This window comes from Anastrepha obliqua, chromosome 2 (genome assembly GCF_027943255.1).
Source record: "Anastrepha obliqua isolate idAnaObli1 chromosome 2, idAnaObli1_1.0, whole genome shotgun sequence".
NCBI lineage: Eukaryota > Metazoa > Arthropoda > Insecta > Diptera > Tephritidae > Anastrepha > Anastrepha obliqua.
Window position 1 is genome coordinate 60,235,964 of NC_072893.1, and position 25,908 is coordinate 60,261,871.

At 35.9% G+C, this 25,908-nt stretch overlaps 1 protein-coding gene across 1 annotated transcript; it reads left to right on the forward strand.

Annotated features, from left to right (window-relative positions):
- The first annotated feature begins 1,668 nt into the window (after nucleotides 1–1,668).
- Nucleotides 1,669–11,200, forward strand: LOC129239272 (uncharacterized). Its single transcript, XM_054874654.1, has 7 exons — nucleotides 1,669–1,767; nucleotides 1,902–2,009; nucleotides 6,965–7,127; nucleotides 10,194–10,381; nucleotides 10,452–10,603; nucleotides 10,666–10,994; nucleotides 11,075–11,200. The coding sequence occupies exons 1-7, from the start codon at nucleotides 1,700–1,702 to the stop codon at nucleotides 11,183–11,185; spliced, it is 1,119 nt and encodes a 372-aa protein (XP_054730629.1). The 5' UTR covers nucleotides 1,669–1,699; the 3' UTR covers nucleotides 11,186–11,200.
- The last annotated feature ends 14,708 nt before the right edge of the window (nucleotides 11,201–25,908 follow it).

Below are 25,908 nucleotides of genomic sequence, written 5' to 3' on the forward strand. Positions count from 1 at the left end.
AAAGCTCTGTTCAAAGTGGGTGCCGCATTCGCTCACTTTCGAGACAACGCATTGTGTCACAAGTCAATCAAAATAATGGCAAAGCTACATTAATTAAACTTCGAATTGCTCCCACGTCCACCGTATTCGCCAGATTTGACTCCCAGCTTGTTTGCTTTGGTCTTTTTTCAACCCTCTTTTGAGGCAAAAGATAAAGAGCTGGAAAAATTACATTGTTCTTGATGGAAATTACGAACAAAAAAAAACATGTTTTCTTTGTTCGATCCGAGAGTTTTGTGTTATTAAGTTGTGTTTGGTTACTTGGTTACCTGGTTTGGTTATTGTGGCGATTTTACTTCGTAATCTTTTAGGAAAAGCAATCTTGTTTCCAACTTTTTTGCATCCCTACTTGTATGTATGTAAATAATATATTCGACGCGCCCATTAAATCCATATTTTTATCTATAATGACAAGTATATATTTCATTCGATACATCTTTTCAATAACAACATCATTTATTTTTAATTCAATATATTTATTTCCATTATTTTTGTTTTCTGTTCGTTTAATTTTAGTTTATTACCTTTGAGCCATAAATTTATTTTTTGAATATCATAAATTAGTTTGCTTTCGCATTCAGTTTCATTTTTCCTTCTGCATATGTTAGAGTGTCGTCTCTGTACATAAATATTTTACAATGCTTTAAAACGTTTTCAATATCATTTATGTAAATAGTACGTAGGAAATCACCAGGGATGGACGATTGTGGAACCCCTTTTTCTACTTGTCGTAAATAAATTTTTTGAGTCCTCTCAGTTAGATAAGAAATCAACTATTTTAATTCATTATCTCTTATTCCATATATTTTGAATTTCTCTGACAGTATTTCCCTTTCAATAGTTTCGAAAGCTCTTTTGAAGTCATACAGCCATAATTTTACTTTGCCTTTCAATACTTTTCCACTCGTTTATTAGGTAGTCTACTGCATTTTCGCATGCATATTTCTTTCTGAAACCAGATGGGTATTTTGAGAATAAGTTATTTTTTCCAAACATTGTTCAAGCTGTTTAAGCCATTGATTGGTTTCAGTTCCTCGCATTTGTATATTTAATTTTTGCTATGGAGAATTCTCCTTTAGATAATGAGGTATTAATGATCCTCAGTTATGTAAGACTAAGTGTAGCCCGATGATCTAATATTATTTTTGGACTAACATTACATATTGCACTAAAGCTGAATATAATTCATGAAATTTAAAAACTGTAGGACAATTTTCTATGATATTGGCAAATCTGACATTTTCTATTGCTTATTTGTATAAGCTTTACACTTGACACAAATGCTCATTAAACTTATTTGATATTTTCGCATAACCACTATATTCTATTTTTCCAAAAAAAGCCGTTTTTATTTTACTTGTGCGTGTCTTGACTAATGTTCGTTATTTAGCTAATTGGTATTAAAATTTTTTTATAAAATATACTGTTATAAATCATTTCTCCAGCAGTGAACATGCCGAAAGTTTGGACTAAGCCGCGATCACATAAATTGGATGATATTTTAGATGCTATTTCACCACACAATGTCCTTTATAATTTATTTGTTGGCGACGTAACGCCACAGTCCATTATCTATGTAATTTTTACAATACTCTTAATTTATGAATATTTGGAGACACAAATCAAAGCAGTATCAAGCAATATTGGGCCCAAGAATGGAATGGAAGCGTCAAGAGTTCCTGCTTTATATTACGCCAGTTTCCTGATTGACGTTTATTTCTTTGTGAAGTTGAGTCAAACAGTCGCTTACTGCGGAAGTAGTGAAATGCAGCCAATATTTACAGATCATTTCACTACTTCACTTGATTATTCTTGAGAATGAAATATGAGACATTGTACTTACTCCTTTTTTCATTATGCAGTGGTTCAAAATTGGCCTCGGAGTTTCTAAGCAGGTTCCCCAGCGAGAAATATCAAGTTTCCCAACAAATGCTGTTTATACTTAAGTTAACTCTGCAGAAAGCTCTTTCGTAAGTATCAAAACTGAAAATGTCATTGCTTGAATTATTAAGCAGATTATTAGACAATTTTGAACAGCATTTTAATTTTAAATCAAATAAGTATAAAAAGAAGAAAAAATAAGCTCTGAGAAATTTGATACTCTCCTTGTGTCAATATTACAGCTCGTATTGATAAGAGATGTAGATGATAGACAAATACGTTGAAACATCTTTAACTGAGTTGTGTAATACCCAATGATCAAAAATTACATTATTTTCGAAATAGTTTTTCTCAAAACTTTAGTTTAGAGTAATTATTACAAATATAAAATTTTTTATAAATATAAAATGCTATGTAATAATTTATACGTGCAACCCGGACGTAAGATGTACCATACCCCATATCCTCCTTTATTGCCCACTATACACCGCCCGCAGAAGACAAATCTTCAGCAACTCAAATCCAATGACGCGTTTATCTTCCCCAACCTCCGATTCCATATCTTTAATAACCAAATTCCTTAAAATAACCAACCTATACCATAGAATTTAAGACACAATACAAAAGTACTCCATATACACAGTTTAAACGTAAGGCCTCGACGCTATCGCTTTATATTACAATTAGCTTATAAGATTTACTCTTTAAGTCAATTTTTTTTAAATAAAAGAATTACATAAAAAATGTAATAATATTTTTATAATTTCGTACTACTGTTTGTACTATTGCGCCTAAAAGTATGTCGGAAGGATTATCACTGAACATTAACATTCGTACAATTATTTTGTGACCAGATGTCACTGTGAGTCTTAGATTTTGGTTGGTGACTTTGCTAGACAGCAAATTAGGCAGAGAACGTAACTACGCACACATATGGTATATGTATGCAGGGTGAAGAACGTAAATTGATGGACTTGATTGGGGTTTCAGTTTCACGCGTAGATAAACGCAGCATTAGATAAGGAACACAATAAAGTACAATACTGTGATTTATATATGTATTAGTATTTGGTTGCTTGTATTTAACCTACGAGAAGCGGTTCGTTATGGTACGACCTAAGGTAGTTAGCGATGATTCATCACCTCCGTACAAAAAGAACTTATTGTTGGCACAAAAAACACCCCCGTCTTTTATATGGTTCATAAACAGCTATCCCTTCAGCAAGCAACAACACTATAAGAACGGAGACTAGAAATTCTCCCGCCCAAGAAGCTTATTGACACTTCTTGTTGAAAAATCATAAGTTCGGCCAGCGTCGATAGTGAGCGAAGAAAATACTTAAAAAGTCGAAAAATTAGTATTAGCTGATGGAAGAATTAAATTATGAAATTACAGATTAGCAGAGAACTAATTGGAACGATTTGTCATTTTCATTTACACGGACGATTCACGAGTATGCGTATATTGCGAACATTTGGAGATCTTCTTTAGTTCTCGGCTACCCGGCTTTCTGTTCCCGTGTTTTTCAAACTGAACTGATGGCAATAATTCGAGTCGTGACACTGGTACCGATAATGATATCTGGAAAATGATATCTACATTTTCACTGCCAGGCGGCGAAAAAATCACTCACTAAGTAGTCGACAACACCCAAGGTAGTCATGAAAGGCCGCACATCTCTTAAAGATATGGCTGCGTCATTTCGCCCAAATATAGCATGGGTTCCTGGTCATCAAGGGGAATTATAGGGCAGATGAAATGGCGAGACTCGGCAGCGTACTTCCTAACGAGAATATTGAAAATAAGATCGGTATACCCCAACAAACATATAAGCTACTTATTTTTGAGAAATTTTTAAGAAAAGCGAACGAAAGATGGCGACTCGACAATTGCGATCGACTCTCTATGCCAAACGCAAAGAATCTCTGCTTAGCCGAGATAAACATAGCATTGATTTCTGTTATAACGGGGCACAGGTCTTATGGGCAGACACGCTCAGAGGCTAGGCCTGCAGACACATGCCTTCTGCAGAAGGTGTCGAAACGAGGAAGACGAAAAGACGATTTCACACCTTCTGAGCCACTGTCCTGCTCTATTCAGCAGCAGATTCACCACTTTAAGTAGACAATTTTTTATTAAGTTGGAAGAACTTAGTGCTGTGAAAATCAGGGATCTTCTAAAATGTTTGGAAAGTTCACATTGGTTTTAGGGAGATCAGCACAAGCTCCCCATGCGGAATCATATGAGGCTGAATGTGTCACATAGTGGAGAGCCGCTACAACCTAACCTTAAGTCCCCTTGCACATGGAAGAAAGTTAGTCCATGTTGGTTAATGTGAATGCTCACACTTCTCGAAAAGCACAACGATTAGCTAGTTGAACCAGCTTTTAGAAATACCAATGCGGAGCTTTACACACCTTGGAACAGGTACAAAGAAAGTAGTATGTATTTAGCGTGCCTCTTTTTTTTCAAAATTGCTGGCTACACTAATCGAAGTGTGAGTAGCCTTTTCATATGCTGTCGTCTCTGCTATCCATTTTATTCGAAGTCAAAGCAACAGCCCCCTGTTCGTGCTACAAAGTAGCGCTTGTGCTGGAGCCCTAGCAAAGACAAAAGCATTGCTGTAGAAAATATTTAAACAATTTTAAACCGTGGAAATAAAATTGAAATAAATGAAACGCCGGCAGTCCTTTCTGTAATTCATGAAAATGGTTCCACTCACTCCTACTCGCTGAGAGTAATAAAATGAATGAATAATGAATAGACCAAGGATGATAGATTACCAGGTTTGGTAATCTGCTGTGGTGAAAAACAAAATTGAGCCGGTAACTTCGGCTGCCACGTCACATGGGGTCCCACTCATTTCACACGTATTCACACACTCGTCCAATCAGTCTGATCTTGGAAACATTTCTACAGGGTGGGCCATATGGTGTTTACTTTTTGAACCACCTATTTTTTAGAGAATGGTAACACAAATGACATGTCAAATGTGTTCATAATTTACTTAAAGGTTTGACATTTACGAAATGGGACGCTAAGTTGTCCATTCATGAAATTGGAGCCCAAACAATCGAAAATGTACTTAAAAATTGGGTTGATCGAATGGCGTACTGTAAAGCCAGTCGTGGCAGTCATTTGAACGATATTATTTTTTATTCATAAATAACAGTGTTCAATCTTCAAAATAAAAAAAAAAGTTTGAAAAAAATATTGATTAGTTTTTTTTATAGCCGATTCAAAAAGCAAATTTTACATGGCCCACCCTATATAAATCTTTTCACCATGGAATAGACAGCCAATGCATCGTACGTAACCTTGCTTCAATAACCGATTCTAGAATGCGGAACGTATTGGACGTTTCACGGGAAAATTTTAATGCTTATTATAGTGCGGAATTATATGTATCAGCAATTGCGCGACGGTCCCACACAATCCAAGACGGTTTGTCGCCTCAGGTATGTGGTATCTCCAACGCTGCAAGAATAGTACTAGACGAAACAGAGGAGATTTAATATGACTTACATTCCTTCTTCGATAGTTCGGAACACACTAATGATAGAATACAAGACTGCACAAATTGAAGTGGGAAAAAGAGACGAAAATTTAAAGTTAAAATTATAGACGAAAATATAAATTTAGGTGAGGTTAGTGTAAATAAAGGAGATAATATAAGGGTTTTCCAATAACAGGTGTTAGTTTTTAATAGCCCGCTATTTCTGTAGATGTCACTTTTGAAGCTGTCATTTTTTGATATTTGACAAGTAGAAATTACGCCATTAATAAAAATTGAACGATACACGCTTAAACAACGCATTGAAATTGTTAAAATTCGTTATAAAAATGGTGAAAATTTGGCAGAGACGGTTTGTAAAACTCGAACATTTTTCGGTCTCGTGAATCACCTCGTCGGACCGCAATACAGAAATTGGTGAAAAAATTCGAGCTGTTGGGACAAGTTAGTGATGTGAAGAATAAAACCCGTGCACGTCGCTCAAGAACAGCCGAAAATATTGCTGTTGTAGCCGAAAGTGTTGAAGAAAACCCAGGGTGGCCCATTCCTCGTCGTTCTTTGGAATTAGGCATTCTACAAACGCCATTACACCGTATTATGCATAAAGATTTGGGTCTTAAGGCTTATAAAGTCCAGTGAGCACAAGAACTCAAGCCGGCCGATCATCAACAACATCGTGTCTTTGCTGATTGGGCCGTTGAAATTCATGCATTTCATCATCTTGAGTGATGAGGCCCATTTCCACCTCGGTGACTTCATCAACAAGCAAAATTGTCGGATCTGGGGCTCAGAAAATCCAAGAGTTATTGTTGAAAAGCCTCTCTATCCTCAACGTGTGACTATTTGGTGCGATTTATGGTCCGGCGGACTCATTGAACCTTACTTTTTCGAAAATGAAGCTGGAGCAATAGATACGGTGAATGGATTGCGCTATCGAGAGATGGTTAACGATTTTTTATGGACCGAACTGGATGGTATTGATCTGGACAACGTTTATTTTCAACAAGACGGTGCTACGTGCCACACAAGCAACGAAACCATTCTTTGAATATCAAAATAACACCTCTTGTTGAAAAACCCTTTATAAGAGAACAGATAGAAAAAGGTTGTTTGTAAACAACTGATTCTACCAAATTCACAGTTAGCCGAGTAGAGGCGGAATACGTAACCTTCTATATTCTGAACCAGTCTTAAATTCGACCAATTATATTTGACCAAAAATGTCAAAAGGATTTGACAAAAAGTCTTTATTATTTAAAGTTTTTATTATTAAAATTTTTATTGTAGTTTTGCTAATTTACACTTGTATAAAGTGTTATCAGTAAGTAACTGATGATTTATGAACGAATTATTAATATTTTATTATGGAATTATAAGGACTCACGGGTCCCCCTTATTGGTTAATTAAGTAAAGTAGAAAGATTAATTTCAATTTAGATGAAATTAAATAAAATTTTTTAGAAAATGTTATTAATTTTTATTATTTTAAGAAGTCAACTAAAAAATCCTTTTTTACTTCACAATTTTAGCCTGAGTCCATCTTTTGCGTTTTGCACATTCGCTGAACATCTTTTGGACAAACATTTTCACTACAATATCGCACTGGAGATTCCATCCTTAGACTACAAAACATGTAATAAAAAATTAAGCAACGTTCTGTATGTGGACACTTTCTTTCCATTAGAGCAACGGGTAAGTGGAAAAAGCAACTCACATAATTCTATACACTTGGAACTACTCGTACTATTGGCACGCTACCGAAAATTAATATTTTTCGTATGAAGCAGGGGAGTATTTCTGTCAATTATGAGTAAAAGCTTATATTGGCGGCTTTTATGGCTTCGGTAGCTCACATTGAAATTTTCTGATAAATATTTTCAAAGAAAAAAACATCCGACCTGGACTGTAACTTTGTTGCACAAAAGTGGTTTGCTCATGATGTACTTTCGGGATTATATGGCCGTTGTTGGTCAATGTGATTAGTAACAGTAATTTTTAAGTTTCAAGTTTGCAAAGTTTGCATTTTATTTTAAAGAAAAACTTGCTTTATTAGGTGGCTTCTGGGGAAGGAAAATATAAGTCTTGCCAAGTCTTCGGACGATGTTGTTGCCATCGGGTTTTAGGGCTGTTAGCTTACAAAACCACCATAAAGTAGGCAAGCGCGTAATTTGTTCCAATAAAGAACTGACAGAGTCCAAGAGATTTATATTTTATTTTGCAAAAGAGTAACCTAAGAAAAGTTGGCACATCAAAATAAATTTAGGGTTAAGAGAGATATAATCGGTATTTGCGGAAGTACAAAAAGTTAAACTCCTTTTTTTCTTGTTTTTGCTACCGCTGGTTATTCTGTTACAAAACTACTATTGTACTGTGTTCTTAATAAGCTACTTTAAACTAGCACTTCATTGTACTAAAATTGGCTATAAAACTGTGTACCTAAATTTGATTCAGAAATTTTGAATAAAAAGCTTGAAATTTTGGTGGAAATTGAATTTTTGTTGAATTTTTATAATTTTTGTTTGCAGTTTGAAAAGTAGATTTATATGGAACTTCTCATATAATGAGTTAGACTTTTGTTTTTAAAAAGTCAAAATATTGCTGGCTCAATTAGTTGAGTACAACTGTGCATACATTTAGTTATTTTTTCCCCACGGTTATTTGCTATTATTTGAATTTAATTGTAAACTGCCCCAAAATACTTACTCTCTCCGTAGGTTTTTAACCACATCGATTAAGTATAAGAAAATATTCAAAGAAGGCGAAATAGTACAATGTACAATTTTAACATGAAATTTTCAAAGGACAAATGATTTTTTTTTTGTATACGACATCGATTGTACTTAAGGTTTAGAGAATACAGAGTGTTGCCAATGGATGATAGATTACAAGATTTGGCCATTCGAAGCAAAATTCTACGAGCAACTTTTTTTATCTTGTTCAGTTCCCGATCTGGTGAATACGGTGGCTGTGGCATCATTAGTGTGTTGTTTTTGGCCAAAAAGTGGCGCACAAGCAGCGGTGTGTGAGCAGGGGCGTTACCGTGATGCAAGAGCCAAAGCCAATTCTTCACAAATCCAGGCGTTTCTGGCGGATTGCTTTGCGCAAATTGCGCATAACTTGCAGGTAATATTCCTTATTGACCGTTTTACCCTGTGGCAAGAACTCAGGATGCTCAATGCCCCTGCAATCGAAGAAAACGGTAAGCAAATCTTTTACATTCGACCGAACTTGGCGCGCTTTTTTCGCTCTTGGTTCGTGCGGCAGCTTCCGTTGAGATGATTGAGCTTTAGTTTCCACGTCATAACCATAAACCCACGATTCGTCACCAGTAATGACCCTCTGGAGCAAATTTGGGTTGTTGCGGACCGAGTCCGAGACGGTGATTCGACGATGGGCCAATACCATTTTCTTCACTTCATCAATTTTTTCGTCTGTTGTTGAAGTGTTCGGGCGTCAGGCACGCTTTTCGTCGTTCACATCTTCTCGGCCTTCTGAGAACATTTTGTACCACCGATAAACGTTGCTTTGGTCCAAAGTAGATTCTCCGTATGACACAGTCAACATACGGAATGCATCTACGCACTTAATTTCGTTTTTCACACAAAATGTCATACAGGTTCTTTGATCCATCTTTTTGAATAGGTAAAAATTGAAGAAAAGTCGAAACACGTGCAAGCCAAGCGACTGTCAACAATTAACTGAACATTCAAAAAGGCCGAACTCGTCGGCATGAGTGATAGACATGAGTACCAACATATCGCCACAAAAAAATCGAAATTCCAATGTACGTAACCTGCGAAAATTCAAAATTCACGATACTTTTTGAACACACCTCGTATTCCTGAACTCGTAATGCACACGTGATAATGGCTGCGTTGATTTTTTTTATGTATATTACCAACACTATCTCACGTTTTGCCGACCTCTGGAATAAAGCGCTGTCATAACCTCGGTTACTGTAGCAATTTTCCTCAAAATTGATGAGAGCCACTTAACGATCTGATGTTGACCACATCTTTAGGGCCTCGACAAGACATTTGTCTTGCTGTGATTAGGTTAATCTATTTGACAGGGTAGGTGATTAGCCTACCGCTACCAGCTCTAACTTACGAACAACGCCTTCTTACTGCTTGGAGCGCCATCTGTGCTTAAAATTTTTCTGCCAGAACGGTCGTACAGATGGTTGAGGACTTCGCTAAAGTTGATATGTCTGCTCTATTAACGCGGTTGCACGCTTCCTCTTGCTGGCACCCCTGATGCAATGTGTAACTGTGTGTTTTTCGTTGTTTTTAGCTTGCTTTATCAGCCACAATGCAAATGATGCGCTGACTATTATGCGGGAGTGAGGATGGAACGGATACGTTTGGGTTGGAGAAGTGAGTTTGAAAATGTTTTTTTTTTTTTGGATGGCACATATTTGGAAACAGGGAAAGTAGGTAAATTTGGAAAATTGCGTTTACCGTGCTTAAGCTATTGAGCTGACGGTATTCCAGATTTTTGCTCTAATTTGTTTAGTGTACAAAAAGTTGCGCACCCTTTTTCAATTCAAGCTGTGTACGTAATCTTGAATTCTACCAACCTTGGAACGTACCAATAATAATAATTAAAAATATAATATATGTATATAACTAATTATGTAAATATTGTAACATATGCTTATAATAATGAAAAAATATATACTTAAATATAAAAAAACAAATTCTCACTTCAATTGACCGACTGATAAGCCAATTGTTATCTTTTTTATTGTTTTTCAAGTGCATGCCCTGGACATGGTTTCTTTCGCTCGAAATGCAATTCTTCATTGTTGCTTGCTTGGTTTTACTTCTCGCACAGATCCACTCAGTCTATGCGATAATTATTGGAATAGCCACGTTTGTCATCTCCATACTAGCGTCCATAGTATGGGAATCTAATCCAATCACCAACACTGATTTCTCGCTGGAGTAAATATTACAACGGAATATTAATTTTTTATTTTTAGTACTAAAAACTTTATTTGGCCATACACAACAGCACTTATATGCAAAACGAATTGGCTGACTTCCATTTGGTTTTCGACAACATCTGTTTGCGCATTTCTCCATATGTATTGGGCGTTTGTGTCGGGTATATCTTGCAGCGCACACAATCTAATATGAAAATGCATATTGTGATACAAATTTGTGGTAATTAAAATATTAAAAAATTTTATTTTCATATCTACATTTTTTTCTCAACATCCCAACAGGATGGCTGGCTTATTTGCTAATGTTCGGCTTATTTATATTCGGTTACCAATACGGCTACGAAATGCTAATACCCAATATAAAATCTGGACGTTGGTGTCAGGCGATACTCTTCACCATTTCGCACGCGATGTGGTCTCTGATGCTGCTCTGGACTACTCTCACAGTTGAAACTCATCAAACTTGGAAACCGTTGAACTTTTTGCTTGACGGGAGGTATCTGCATGCTTTGGAGCGTCTGTCACCGGTTAGTCTTCTTGGGGCTCCTCTCATAATTCGACTACTCGTGTTCACAGGAGACACACCCATCTACAACTCGATAGGACAAACAGTAAGTTGGACCATTAGTGTTCTGAACTTCGAGAATAGTTGATATTTAATTGTTTTGTTAAATTTTACTTAAATTTTTAGTTTTCCATATTTATCGGATGTTTGCTGGTGACGTATCTCAGCGCACTTTTGCTTCACTTTTTATTCGATGGACCACTTTGTGCCATTCTCCAGGAGACTATACTTAAATAGCAAGAAGAGAGCGCCCACTTACATATGCACAGATATAGATATAAATTAATTACATAATATATAAGTATTTAGAAAAAAGGGTGAGTTTTAATTTTAGAAGTGGATTAGCCCATTTTAGCTTAGGCTTGGTTAGATAATTGTGACCCCATTACTTCTTCAATAAAATGCAATAAAATGATTTAGATAGTTTAGTAAACATTTAAAATCCATTGGTGTTCTTTTAACTTAGGTCCACTAGAAAATAAACCAGTGTCAATTTCGTAGTATCGTAGATATTATCGTAGGATTTTGTAAAATTCCGTAGAATAGTGCCAGCTGATTGCTCTCTCACCACACAGTGTTGCTAAACTGTAGATTTCGAAATCATTTACAAAATAAACTTAGGAAAATTAGAAAAAAAACACACACACAATTTTACTGTCGCGTCATTCATTTCTTCCAAATACAGAGATTTTGCGGTTGTGGAAACAGGCTTAAAGAAAAAAGATCAATTATACCTACACTGCCGAAGACTATTATAAGGCAATAAAGGCTTGCCGAAAGAAAAACAGCTTCATTTTGTATGAAATGAAAAGAGAAGACTTTGTCTCAACCAAATCTCTAGAAGTGGCAATATCAAACAGAAACAAAATACGGAGAGAGAAATTGTTAACTGGCTTGAAATATGGTGGATGAGGTTCAAAGGAAATGAACCTCAAAAATTTTTTTTTTATAAAATTAGAATGGAAGAAAATGCTCCATTTAAAACAATTTTTTTATTTGGAAAAAAGAGAAGACCAAAAAATGTTGCACAATTAACATGTTACCACTTTATAAAACTTCAAGGAGCATAACAAGAGAGAAATATGACGATATGATAAGTTCATTACTTTAAATACCACCTATTCACCATAAATGCTTCAATTTGATAACTGTAACAGAAAACTAAGTTTAAAATATATTTTTTTTTATTCAAAGATCTTAATGAAGTAATTTTCATTTTTATATTTTTAATATAATTGAAATGAACTCTTAATAAACTTGTTTATTCGTGTATTTAAATGTGTTCATTTTGACTATTACTTTTTACATAAAAATATATTTCAGTTAAGCTTTATGTCTATAAAACTATGGACTTAAATATGCTCCTGTTTTTATTTCTTGTAATATCTTATTTTTGAAAGTGGAGCTAAAAAATCGTTTATTTTGTCAAATAATTTTAGTAAATATAATTTCATAATAAAATTTAAAACGTATAGTGTAAAAAACATCACTCGAATTGATTAGAGTTTGCCAATACTTTTACATTGATTCAAACGCAAACCCTTAAATGTCTCAATATATTAAAAAAAATACTTATACCACTTTCAAAAAAACCAGCTCATATGTAGGTAAATGATATGATTGCCCTGTTCTACTAGTTTCATATAGTTTTATTGTGCAACACCAAAATATTAGTCTATGCTGATGAATTAATTACAATTGATGTTCTTAAGCCATCTCAAGGCAATATTTGGTCACATATTAGTGAGACGAGTATGGTCATGCTTGAATAGGTAGGCCGACAGGATGTTCTTCATAGTAGATAGTCGATTAATCATCTGACCGAAGTTATTTAATGTGTTTAAAACATTGCAGGAATATGAAGCCAAATTCAGTATGGTTGTTTAATGTTTTAATTGAAAAAAATATCTTCTATACTTCTAAAAACAAAAAAAACCGCTAAACGAAGGAAATCCCCCTATAACAAGGATAAGCCAGAGCATTAATATCCATTCGCACCACATAGGCAGGCCAGCACAACCACTGGGTCTAAATTCACTAAAGGATGTTGAAGTCTTGTAATTGCCAGTGACGGAAATGAACTGACCTATTGATTGATTCGAAATGGATATTCGTTTATCAATATATGTACATATGTACATACATGCAATTTTCTCAGTTTATCCAACAGGAAAAGGATAAGCGAATGCTGAGGCTTATTTCATCCGCGTATGCTAGCTATTATATGCTGTTAGAGAAAGTAACACTCGAGTGAAGCATCAGCAGCAGGAATCACGTAAAAGAAAAACATGCTTTCTGAAACTTGATGTGGAATAAAAACATTTGAGGTATTTTTCAAAATAATTTTAGAGTAAAAGTTTTAAAACGAATGACTTTTAGTGCAAAGCTGCACGCAAGGTTAAAAACTTGTTGATTATCATTCACTTGAGAAGGGCAAAAAACCATGATTTTGTATTTTTTAAGCTTGAAGTAGGAAGCAATTTCAATGAAGAAATCTACTGAAAACGATGAAAACTCGCACCGCATAATAGAAATCTCATCTCAAACATGCACTTCGATTATGGCGCCCAACCTTCCATCAGCTAAACTATTCGTTCGCTCATCTATTAGCTTATGCAACATCTATTAACGCATTCGCATTGGCCTATTAGAGGTGCAAAGAGCTTGTAGGGCGAATAGTTAAAATTGCATGGTGCGACAGGGGTAAAAAGTGTGCGAACATCATTTTGACACTTTCACTTTGGATTGTAATCACACCTTTTAACATTGCTACGTACATATGTACATACACATGAAGGGATATTTGCATTCAAATTGGTGTTGCTTGTATTACAATCAGATCTTCCTATGTGGATTTCATATACCAATTACTCGTACGTATGTTCGTACATAAGTAAGTTACATAGCAATCAACATACACGCATTTGCGATCACTGATATAGGAGTACATATTTATCTATGCAAAAACAATATATATATTTATGTACTTGTGTAATCAAATTAATTTTTGTTTTTTGTTACTACAATGTTTTGTTACTACAATGTTTTGTTACTACAATGTTGAAATTATATGCAAAATTTGCTTTTATAATTAACTGGAAAAGTTTACTTAGACATCACTAAAATAAGTTATATCACCAGAGCACATTGACCAAGAGTAACATATTTAGTTTTTGCTTTTGGACCAACAACAAGAAAGTAAAAATTTACAAAAATTTACAGTTTAGAGTAATTAGGGCAAATGATAATTTAGATATTTTTTTAACCACAAAATGAACTTAACACCCGTAAGCATATTTTCATTGAAGCACCACACTTAATCACTGCAAAACGCTGGTGCAACGAGTTCTAACGTGCCGTCAAACCTTGCAGGATGAATTTTGTGATGGCCGTCCAAAAACGGTTATTGCTCTCGAAACGATTGATGATGTGCGTCAATTGATAACACCAGCTCGTCATATGTGTATAAAAATATGGACTTGAATATGCTCCTGTTTTTATTTCTTGTAAAATCTTATTTTTGAAAGTGGAGCTAAAAAATCGTTTAATTTGTCAAATAATCTTAGTAAATACAATATTATTTCATAATAAAATTTAAAACGTGTATAGTGTAAACATCACTCGAATTGATTAGAGTTGGCCAATACTTTTAAATTGATTCAAACGCAAACCCTTAAATGTCTCGTCAGGTGACATATCGCAAGGTATAAGATTTCTTACGCATCAGTGGAACCAGCACATTTAATATTGCATGAACATTTGAGCGTCAAGAAGATTTATTCTTATTATATATATATATATATATAATTGGCGCGTACACCCTTTTTGTCTGTTTGACCGAGCCCCTCCTCCTATTTGAGGCGTGCGTCTTGCTGTTGTTCCACAAATGGAGGGACCTACAGATTCAAGGCGGCCCCGAGTGGCAGATATTTCTTATGAGGAGTTTTTTCATGGCAGAACTGCATATACTTGGAGGTTTGCCATTGCCTGCCGAGCGGCGACCGCTATTAGAAAAAACTGTTTCTTCATTCGAACCTACGTTCTCTCTGAATTTCACATACCAATCTATTCGGTTTCGGCGGTATCTTGTTGGATACCGCATAATTTGACAATTACCCAAAACTGATTCGTCCCAAACGAAGCACGTCTGTGACATCATAAGATCAAATCTTGTATCTATGCATGAGAATCTTGGACTTAAGCCTGCGTGCTGATTTGGCACCTAATGAATACCTTTTGTAACCTAACATAAAAAATAAAATTCGAGGTCAACAAAGTTGTTCAAGCCCTTAAACAGCTCGTTTATACCACCTCTGAGTGGCAAAAGTACTTTGAAAAGTGTTATAGAATTATTATGACATCTCAGCAGAAGATTTACAAAACCAACAAAGTCTTTTTCATTATTATTTTATTGTGTTATCATAATTGGACGCAAAATATAAAAGGAGTCCCTCGTATTTATGACAAGATATATATTATGTATCGTATATAAATGTCTAAAATTATCAGTCCACACGCTATTTAAAATAGCTCACTAATTTTACTTTTTTTCAACAGGGCTTGTGTATTTAAATATCGAAAAGCGGCTTGAATTGAATGAATGTTTTGAAGAAAGTAGGTTTTTATTAGTGAAGTTAATACTGAAGAATTGAAACAATAAACTTTAATTGTTGTTAGGCTCAGTTATACGAAGATATAAAATTGAATAATATGGAAGCACTTTACATCAAGGGTAACCAATATAAAATCAGTTACTTGCAAATATTGCGACACGATTTATAGATGGCCAAATGTTAATAAAATAGCAAAACATTTAACGAATCGCTGGAAGTGTTCAACTATGTTGTAAGGGCAAATAGTTTGAGCGAACAGTTAAGCTTAGATAATGCCGCAAAAATATGTCTTATAGCATACAACTGGAGTACTTCCATAAAAGTTGTAATAGATTTGCATGAAATCATCAATTCTGCTAATTATTTTGAAGAAGCATCTTCCACTTCGACTAGGTTCATGCCTTTTACACTTCATTCTCCCTTTTATTTTTTTTGGAGAAAAATTAGCAATGAAATACTCCGCGACAATGACAAAATTTTGATTTAGTATTTATAATACAAGGTGGCGCAAAGTTAATCACCTTATCGAAAAGTTTACAATTTTTTCAAATGGCGTCCTACGTCAATTCTATTTTACACTTGAAAACTATACTGTTGCAGCATACAAGCAGGCAAGCAATGGAGCGCCTAAAGGTCAAAATAAAGCTTTACATCATCCAAAATCAAAATTTGATGATTAATTTTGCACCGCCGTGTATAATGTAATGTTGCAAAAAAAAAATATGCCTATATAATTTGGTTATCTAGTTTTCAGTTGTAATTTTTCAACTGCCCTCTAAGCATTTTTTATTTTTATTTTCAAACTTTGTAATGATATTCGCAAGTTTTTATTCTGCGCATTGTGATTGTTCACCTTTTTGGCAAATACACGGGTTTACCCTTTTCTCCATTTTACCTGGTATTTACCATTTGGTTGTTTACTCTCTTCCCAACTCTACTCAAAAGTGCTCATCATTCAAGATGCTAGTAAACCTTGTATTTACATTGAATTATTTTGCTTGCACCCTGGAGCGAAATTAAAGAAATATTAGGCTAATTCAAACAGCATATTTTCCAAGTTAAGTGGAGGCGATGAGTTGTCCATCGAAGGGAAGTAGTCCAATCTAATAGTATTAGCAGGTCTCCGCCGCACCTTAGTGATCACAACCCTATGGATATTAGTCTAAATAATCACAATTAGTGGCTGAAACTAAGCCTTACTAGCAAAGAATACTACTGTGTCCAAAAAATAAGGTGACATTGTATTTATTTTGAAAATTCTTTATTTATTCTTCCAAATCAATTTCATCCCCTTCAAAGTAATCCCCTCCCGACACAATGCACTTATGCCAACGTTTTTTCCAATTTTCGAAACACTGGTTGTAGTCACTTTCCGGGATGGCCTTCAGTTCCGTCTTCGTTGCGGCTTGAATCTCCTCTATCGTGTCAAAACGGTGTCCCCGGAGCGGTCTTTTGAGCCTGCTGAACAGCCAGAAGTCGCACGGTGCCAGATCAGGTGAATACGGTGGTTGCGGAACGATATGGGTTGAGTTTTTGATGAAATGATCACGAATTACGAGTCCAAAATTCAATGTTTTCGGTACCAGTCGAGATTTGACGCGCTTGAGGCCCAAAACATCCTTCAAAATGGTATTGACTGAGCCTTTCGATATGCCAACATCATCAGCAAGGTCTCTAATCGTTAATCGACGGTTTTTCAACACCAAATCTTTGATTTGTTGGACGTGAGCTTCGTCAGTTGAGGTTGATGGTCGCCCAGGACGCTCTTCGTCTTCGACACGTTCACGACCGGCTTGGAACTCACTATACCACTTGTAAACATTTTTTTTAGACATAGCCTCATCACCAAAGGCTTTCTGCACCATCCTCAACGTATCCGAAAATTGATTCCGCAAACAAAATTTAATGCAAATTCTTTGCTCAACAAATTTCGACATTGCAAAAAACGAGAAACTCACTTTTAGCAGCTCACAAAACGACGCGTATCTCAAACAGTAAATGAATATTTCACATGAAATTTGACATAGATGTCACTCACAGTACTACCAACCTAAAAAAAAAAAGAATTCTCCTAATCCTTCAAAGCGCGCAGTTTAAAATCAAATGTCACCTTATTTTTTGGACACAGTAGTATAAGAATTTTTCTTAATAACTTTCTTACCCAGTTACTCTTAGAAGGGACTCATAGAAAATAGAATTAGCATGTTTGAACAATTTTTTGGCGATACAAATAATGTTAGTTTATTCAGTTAATTTCCATATAAAAATAAAGCAGCATTTGAAAAAAAGTTCCCAAATTTTAATTGGAAAATATTGAAGATTGAGAGAGTGACAGCGACTCTCCGAAGGGATCTGGAAAAAAAGTGTGCACCATAACTCACAATAGAATAATTTGAAACACAGAATGCGCCATCTTTTGGGTCGGTATGTAAACGCTGAATAACTTTGTCATTTACCAACTGATCGACTTCAACATACATGTTTTCGATGCAGTAGTACAATTTCAACCATGCATCACTTAACACTGAAACAGGCATCGCCGCTATAAAACCCGAATTGCTTGACAAGGTGATGACAAACGCAAAAAAAAGATCGCAGTTTGTAAATGCCAATAAAGGTGGCCACTTGATTGATATCGCATTCAAGAAATAGTTTTAATAAATTATAAATAACCAAACCAAATAAAAATACCACACTTATACAAATCAGTTATTTTTTTTTTTTGTCAAAGTTATTCAATGTTTTCATACCGACATAAAAGATGGCGCACGCTGTACAAAAATGAGTTTGTTCAAGGAAATGTTTCTCAAGTATATATGCCAAGAATAATTTCGTTTTCAATTTTCGTAGAACATGCAACAATTGTATCTGAAAAAAAGCAAAAAGCCATTTTTGCTAAAAAAGGCTAATTTTTGAATGTTAGAACAATAATTATAAAAAAAAAACAAAAGCAACCATCGATACTTGGTGAATTATGTGAAGAAGACGGTTGATCTAGTAGATTTTAAGTTATGGCATACACGGACTTCAAAAGTTAACTTACATAGAAATGATTTAAAGATTTGCAGCAATGGACGCTCAAATGCTCCTAACTCGGCCGATATTAAGCATTCACTAAAAATATAATAACAAAATAGAAATGCCTATGTGTGGTGCCAAAAGTTTGGGTTCTTTTGGTTGCTTTTAATAACCACCATCCAGTGGGTCCGAGGTTCAACCTTCAGCTCATTATGTATTAAATTCTAAATAACAAGCATTTCTAATAATGATCGACCCTCAACAAATCTCCGACTGTTCTGCGCTGCAAAGGCTGCATTTAATAATAAAGGGCAGCTTGAAGGGTAGTCTTACTGATAGCACTTGCCGCGCGACATGCTAATTTTATTGAAGATAAGAGGACGCGGTGCACTACTTCTCTAGAGTTGAGAAAGCAAGAGAGACGTTTTATAAGAAAAAAGAAACGAGAGACCGAAATATGTGAGTGCGAAAAGCCTAGTATGCTGGCTGATAAGGAAAATGCCTAAAAAAATTATAACAGAAAGTTTGGCGGTTTGCAGAAGGTATCACGACCGGATCTTTTTCCTATAAGAACAATGAAATACTTAAATTATTAAGTGCTCCTTTTCAAGCTTGCTGTCTCAGGAGATGTGACGATCCCGACGTTTCCGCTACGTGACCATGACGAAGTGCGTATAGCGATAACACGGCTAAGAAAAACAAAGCCCCGGGAGCCGACGGACTGCGGGTTCGAGCTGGTAAGGTGCATGGATCAGCTCCTATACAAAATATCATCGGTAGAAAGCATGGCTGCCAAGTGGTATTTAAGTGTTCCCTGCCCAGTCTACAAGAAGGGTGGCCCTGCACTATTCTAAATATCGTGTATATGATTCTATTGGTACCTGGTAAAGTGAAAAAATCCATGGAAGGAAAATTTACGTCCATCATCAAGCCACATTCGACAGCACGAAAGAGAGTTTAGATGTCTGAATTCCGCAAAGCTGATACGACTGTGCAAGATGACATTAAGCAATCCCAGCAGCTGTGGGTGGAAAAAACCTCACCGAGCCATCTGATACCAAACGAGGTTTCAGACAGGGTGACTCGCTGTCGAGTGACTTCTTAAACCTGATGCCAGAAAGGATTTTGCGATCCGCAAAACTAAATCGCTCAGGCACAATTTGTTATAGAGCGTACAATTGCTGGCCTCTGCTGAAGATATTGACATAATCGTCCTGAACAGCTCCGCTGTTAGTCGTACCTTTACTAAGCAGGAAAAAGAAGCAAAGCGAATAGGTGCTGTGACGAAAGAGGCCAAGATGAAGTTCCTCCTGTCATCGAACAAGCAGTCGGTGCACTCGCGTATCGACGCCCACGTCTCTGTTGACAGTAATAATTTTGAAGGAGTAAGAGACTTCGCGGCCGCCTTAGCCGAATGAGCTGGTGCGTAAGTACCATTCGGAAGCGCGTAGGTTCAAGCCCCGTTCATGAATATCAAATAATATAAACTTTTTTTCCAATACCGGTCACTCCTCGCCGGCAATGGCAAACTTCCAAAAAGGCTCGTCTTAAACACAATTTGCCGTTCTCAGTCGGCTTAAAACTGTAGGTCCCTCCATTTGTGGAACAGATAGGAGGAGAGGCTCGCCCAACACCTAACAAAAGTGTACGCACCAATTATTTTTTTTTTTTCATTTTAAGGGACTTCGCTTGTTTAGGAACCAGTAATGTCATGAAATTTAATGGAGAATCTCTCCTTGGTTAGCACGAGAAAGAAACGTTAAACTCGATCAAAATAGCTTAGAGTTACCGCGCGAAAGAAGAAAAAGAAGCAAGCGGATATTTTAGAAACATTTTTAGAAAGGCTTGCAATAGCATTAGGTACCTTATTAATTACATGGCCTGCCGTGGCCACAGAAAGTAGGTACAATAATTAAAAATTAATAAAAAATCATTAAAAAAAAATGTATAAAAATGCAAAACAATAACAAAAAATTTAGTTATTATTTTCAGAGCTTTCAGCTACCATTACCAGACATCTCATCTTCCCCAAAACTTTATCGTAAGTTAATTGACAGATATTTGCTGAACCAGACATTATTAAATCACTTTTTATTTATCGACCGATTGTGTTCGTTAAAGCGCTAAATCAGGTATTGAGCGAACTGTTCTTTATGTATGCGTGGGATGTATATTTTTAGCTTCACGGCAGGGAAACTGTTTCATTTTTATTGTAAGTAATAATAAAATGTTGCAAATATTTGAGCAAACAATAACCAATAGAAAAAATAAGAAGCTTACTCGCTCTGTGTTATCCGGCATGCTCCTGAATTCAAGCTCGAAAGGGAGTGATTTGGTTTTTTGAGGCACATACATATACAAATGTATGTATGTAGCTCAACGTGTTTTCAATCAAACTGGGATCTTACATAAGTTCACGCAGTATAAAAAAAAACGCAAATAAGGTAACACACAAAACTGAGCTTAGCGGTTAGCTATAAAAAAAAAAAAAACAAAAAATACAAAAATATATGCGCACTCATACGTAAGATGAACTACCAAAATATGAAAGAAAATACAACTTTAAAAGGTTTGCAACACACACATTTAAATATACGCATAGAAAATGTATTATGACGAGAGCGCGTGTGCACAGGTAAACGAAACTGAAAGTGAACAAATCAACAAAGGCTGCTGCTCAGCGTAGCCAACGGAGACCTACTATGAATCTATTGCCAACATTACAACAGCATCATCAGCAGCAGTTGTCATATTTAAGCCAAATGCCACAGATATATACATACATACATGCATACACTGAACCGACTTGCGCGTCTTCGAATCACAGACAAACTGCAAAAGTTGTCGACACCGTCTATTTACAATGAAATCCATTCAACAAATAAAAGTTATGCAACACCTGCTGATGGTGACCTTTATATGCCTTCTCTTCGTGTTATCATCCCATACTTTGTCTGCTGGCGCAGACTTGACTTGGCTAATTGCTCGAAGCGGACGCCTAAGATCGACGCATGCAGCCGCTTTGCTTGTCCGACTTTTCTGTCGCATGCAATACTCTGATACTCTGCCCTCTTTTTACATTGAGCATTGTCTTAGACGCCGTTTTTACAACTGAACATTTCTTTTTCAATCTTCGTGTATATTTTTCTATACTTTGGCCTTCACAATGCTTCTCACTTAAATTGGGTTGGCTTCACCTAAATTGAGTTGGCTTCTGACTATGCATATTCCTGATTGATACTTTGCAGAGATTCTCAATTGAGTTAACACAATCCTGCCAGGCAAGCTACACATACACATAGTACCAACCTAGTGGGTTCGAGGGAATTTGAAACCATAACTAATTCGCGTTCCTTCTCTTTTCCTTATAATCAGCCATTACATTTAGGACTGCAATGTCCCATTTTTCAGTAGTTTCGAATCAGTTGTAAATTCGACAAATTATATTGAATGAAAAGAAACTGAACAGTTGACTGGCTGGTACTAACGCCTTCAAGGCTACTGATGCTATGGTCGATGTGGTAGAGCGCTGAGCAATGACTCCGATGCGATTCTGCAGGTAGAAAAACAATTTCTAAATTTAATTTTACCCAGGCATTTCCGAAAATTGTATAAATGTTGTAACTTATTGAAAAGTTATCCAATAGATTACATATAAATAAAGGGTGATCAGATTGGAAGTACTTTTTCCAACAGAGTTTTTTTGACAGATCACTCGTGTCTACTGTCAAATCAAAAACAGAACTTTTTTCAGTATTCATTGATATTTTATTATGAAAAGACTTACACCTCAACAACGTTTACAAATCGTACAATTTTAGATATTACGAAAATCGACGCTCTGTGAAAAGTGTCAATAAGCAAAATTGCCGCATTTGGGCTGAAGAGCCACCCAAAGCCATTCAAGAACAGCCATAACATAAATTGAAAACAACCGTTTGGTGCAGCCTATGGGCTGGAGGAATCATAGGCCCATATTTCTTCAAAGACAAGGCTGACGCCAATATAACAGTGAATGGCGAACGCTATAGCGGCTTGTTAAATGACTCTTTGATGCCGAAAATTAAAGCCCGTTATATCCACAACCCAGTGGATTGGCCACTAAGATCTGGTGATATAACACCTTTGGACTCTAATTTGTGAAGATATGTAAAGTCTAAATGCTTTGTGAATAAACCGGCTTCGATTGAAGCATTAGAAGCCAACATTACTAAAGATATTCACGAGATACCGACCGAAGTCCTGCAGCGAGTCATTCAAAATTTATATTTAGGGATGGTCGAATTACGGCGCAGTTGCGACTAATATTTAAAAAGGAATATCTTTTAAAAATAAATATCATGAATTGTTCTACACAAGAGTAACAACGATTGGGCAATTTAAATTTTCGTTGTTTTATTTCAATTTAAGATCCGATACCTCTAAATTGATCACCCCTTATTAGGATGGCACAAAAATATTTTTCTTTTCTAAAGTTATTCTATATATAAGACAATATAAGACATCTAGTGTTTTTATATTTTTTTATTAATATTTGTTTTGTTAATTTCAGTATTTACCGTAACGCCAAAGCTTTGAAAATTGCCATTCAATTTCCATGGCAAAAATTCACTTTTCCGTAAAGTTGGTATAAAATGTTCGGAATAATTTAATCTAATTTACCTTCAGAAGTGTTCAAAAAAATGTACCCTATGACTTATTAAAAATAAAAATTTACTATTTAATTTACTATTTTTTTTTAATTTAAGAATTAAAATGAACGGTTTCCTGACTATATTCTCGGGTTTAACACAGTCTTACTCTAAATACAAATGCCGCTAATCGAAACATGAGAAGTTATGGGACTCAGAACTGTTGAAATAGATACTTCGCAAGAAATTTATTTTATAAGTTTGGGTTTTCCCTGCAGGGTATTAACTTAAATGTTGCTAATGCGTGTATCAAAGTGTACACCCTTACTCTGGCAGATACAGGCACGAATTGGAAAGTAAATAAGGAGTCAAAAAGAGATGTGAAATGTGCGTGATCATACATGAATACAAACTTTTGTTCGAGCATATAAAATTATATACCTGCATTGAGCCAAACGAAAATCTACGCCTAAAACCGTTAATAAGTTTGGCATACTTTGAATATTTTTGCTCTCACGGCTGGCGGGCGTTTGTAAAGTGTGCATTATATCTTATTAAATCTAAAGAGACATCTACAAAGGTAAGTGGTGTAGCCAATGTCACTATCAAATAGATAGATTTAAGTTTTAGCTCACATCGTCATAGTAGGTACCTCGTTCCCTAAGCATTCTGCTTGCCTGTATTAATAATATACTATAAATAAAAATAATAATAACAATAAAAATAAACGATAAGTAAGTAGATGAAAAAAGTTACTACATACGCTAGCCTTCATACATATAACTTCTTTATATACATACATATGTTCTCCAGTCATTGGAATGCGTTCTGCTAATCATCGTATCATAATTCGAGCCAAACTCTTCTTCATCTGCTCCCCAATCACGAGTTCAATATTTCCACTTTGCAATCAGTTAAAACGATCAACTGCGATCACTACAGGTATACCGAAGCGTGTGGGGTTGGGGTAGTCACAATGTAAAGTGACCAGTATAAAGTCAGCTTCTAGGCGGGTGGCGTTAGGCTACATACCTATATTCTACTGGCCCTTTGGGGACGGAGCCGCTAGACGGGCGAGCCTTGCTTAGGACGAGAGGTATTGAAGTGCGCAGTAAAGAAAATAAATACGTTAAACGTTATAAAAAGTAAGGCTTTTTTAACACCTGAAAAATTTTTCATAAAATCAAAAACGGATTTGACTTCTACTTGACGAAGAAATGCCGTCATCTTCCGTCTTATCAAAATCAAAGTAATATTCGTCAGATCTGTCACTATCTAACGTATCATTTCTAGATCGCTTAGCCATCGTGCGTAGGATAAAATATAAAATACATAAAAAGCCTGCTGGTTCCTCTGGTAGTGAAATTCGTTCTGACTCTACCGTCGTCTCACATCGTAAGTTTACGACAGACGTCACGAACCTTGCAACTACAAACTAATTTGGGCGGCTATATGCCCGCGAAACGATAAAACAGCCTTACGATTTCTGCTCATATAACTGGACTCATCAATGAAACCTGAAACAGACTGCTGAATATTGAATTGCAGCCGGTGTGTAAGCTATATTCAAAGTTTTAAGTCTCTAGCTCATTAGTTGCTTAAGTCTCGGCTAAACAAGAAAGGGAGTAGAATCAAGGTGGTAAAATTGCTTACCTCATAAGACGTGTATTTCGAAATATTTTCTGTGTGTCGATGGTGACGATGATGATTAATTGCTATCCCGCCTATCACTGGGCGAACAGTGCCAGATCAAATGATTGCTTTTGATATCGGGTTTCAGATTTTACCTTAACTTGTCATCAAGTCAGGTTTTCGCATACAGGGTTGCCCATATTCGACGGACCCATCTGGCAACCCTGTATCTTTTGACAGAGACGTCAGATCGCTTAATGACATACCGCGTTGGAAGCGTCAGTCCAAGCAAGTTTTTACCACGGAACAGTACATGCCACGCAAGCGCTCCCAAATTGTTGAAATTTACATTCAACAAAAGAAGTCAATTGTAAAAACTCAACGTTCGTATAAAAAAATTAAATAATGTGAAAAGTCCGCCTTCTAAGAACACCATTAAACGTTTGTACGAAAGTTTTTCGACTGGTGATGCTCTTTCTAATCCAAAGAGGCCAAATCAAAACCGACCAAGGCGATCGGATGAGAATATTGCTCTTGTACGGGTCAGTGTTGAGACGTCGCCAAGTACATCCCAAAATCGCCGTACTCAGCAGTTGGGCATTGCTCGGACCACTTTACAATGAATTATCCGCATTGATTTGCATTTATTCCCGTATAAGATTCAATTGACGAAAAGATTGTTGCCTGCGGACAAGCCTCGTCGAATGGAATGCTGCTATCTCGTCAAGAGCTCCTTAAATGTGTTCTATTTCTATATGGCGATGATCTAACATTTTTTTCTGAAATAAGAGGTTTATATGGCTTATCGACGCTTCAATTAGAACTTAACGAATTTTGTAATTCGTGTGCTAGGAACCGCTACATAAAAACTTTTTCTAAGATATTGAATTCTCTGGGGCTTCTTATTTCTCTATCGTGCAATCAACATAAACAGATTTGAAAGAATCCAAGCGATCGTTCTCCTTTTTAATATGCGTTTTCTTAACTTTTTTGGCCCGATTTCATCCTACGAGTCATGATGCTATGAACTAGTTTATTAGCATTAGCAAATAGAAGAACTCTTTTG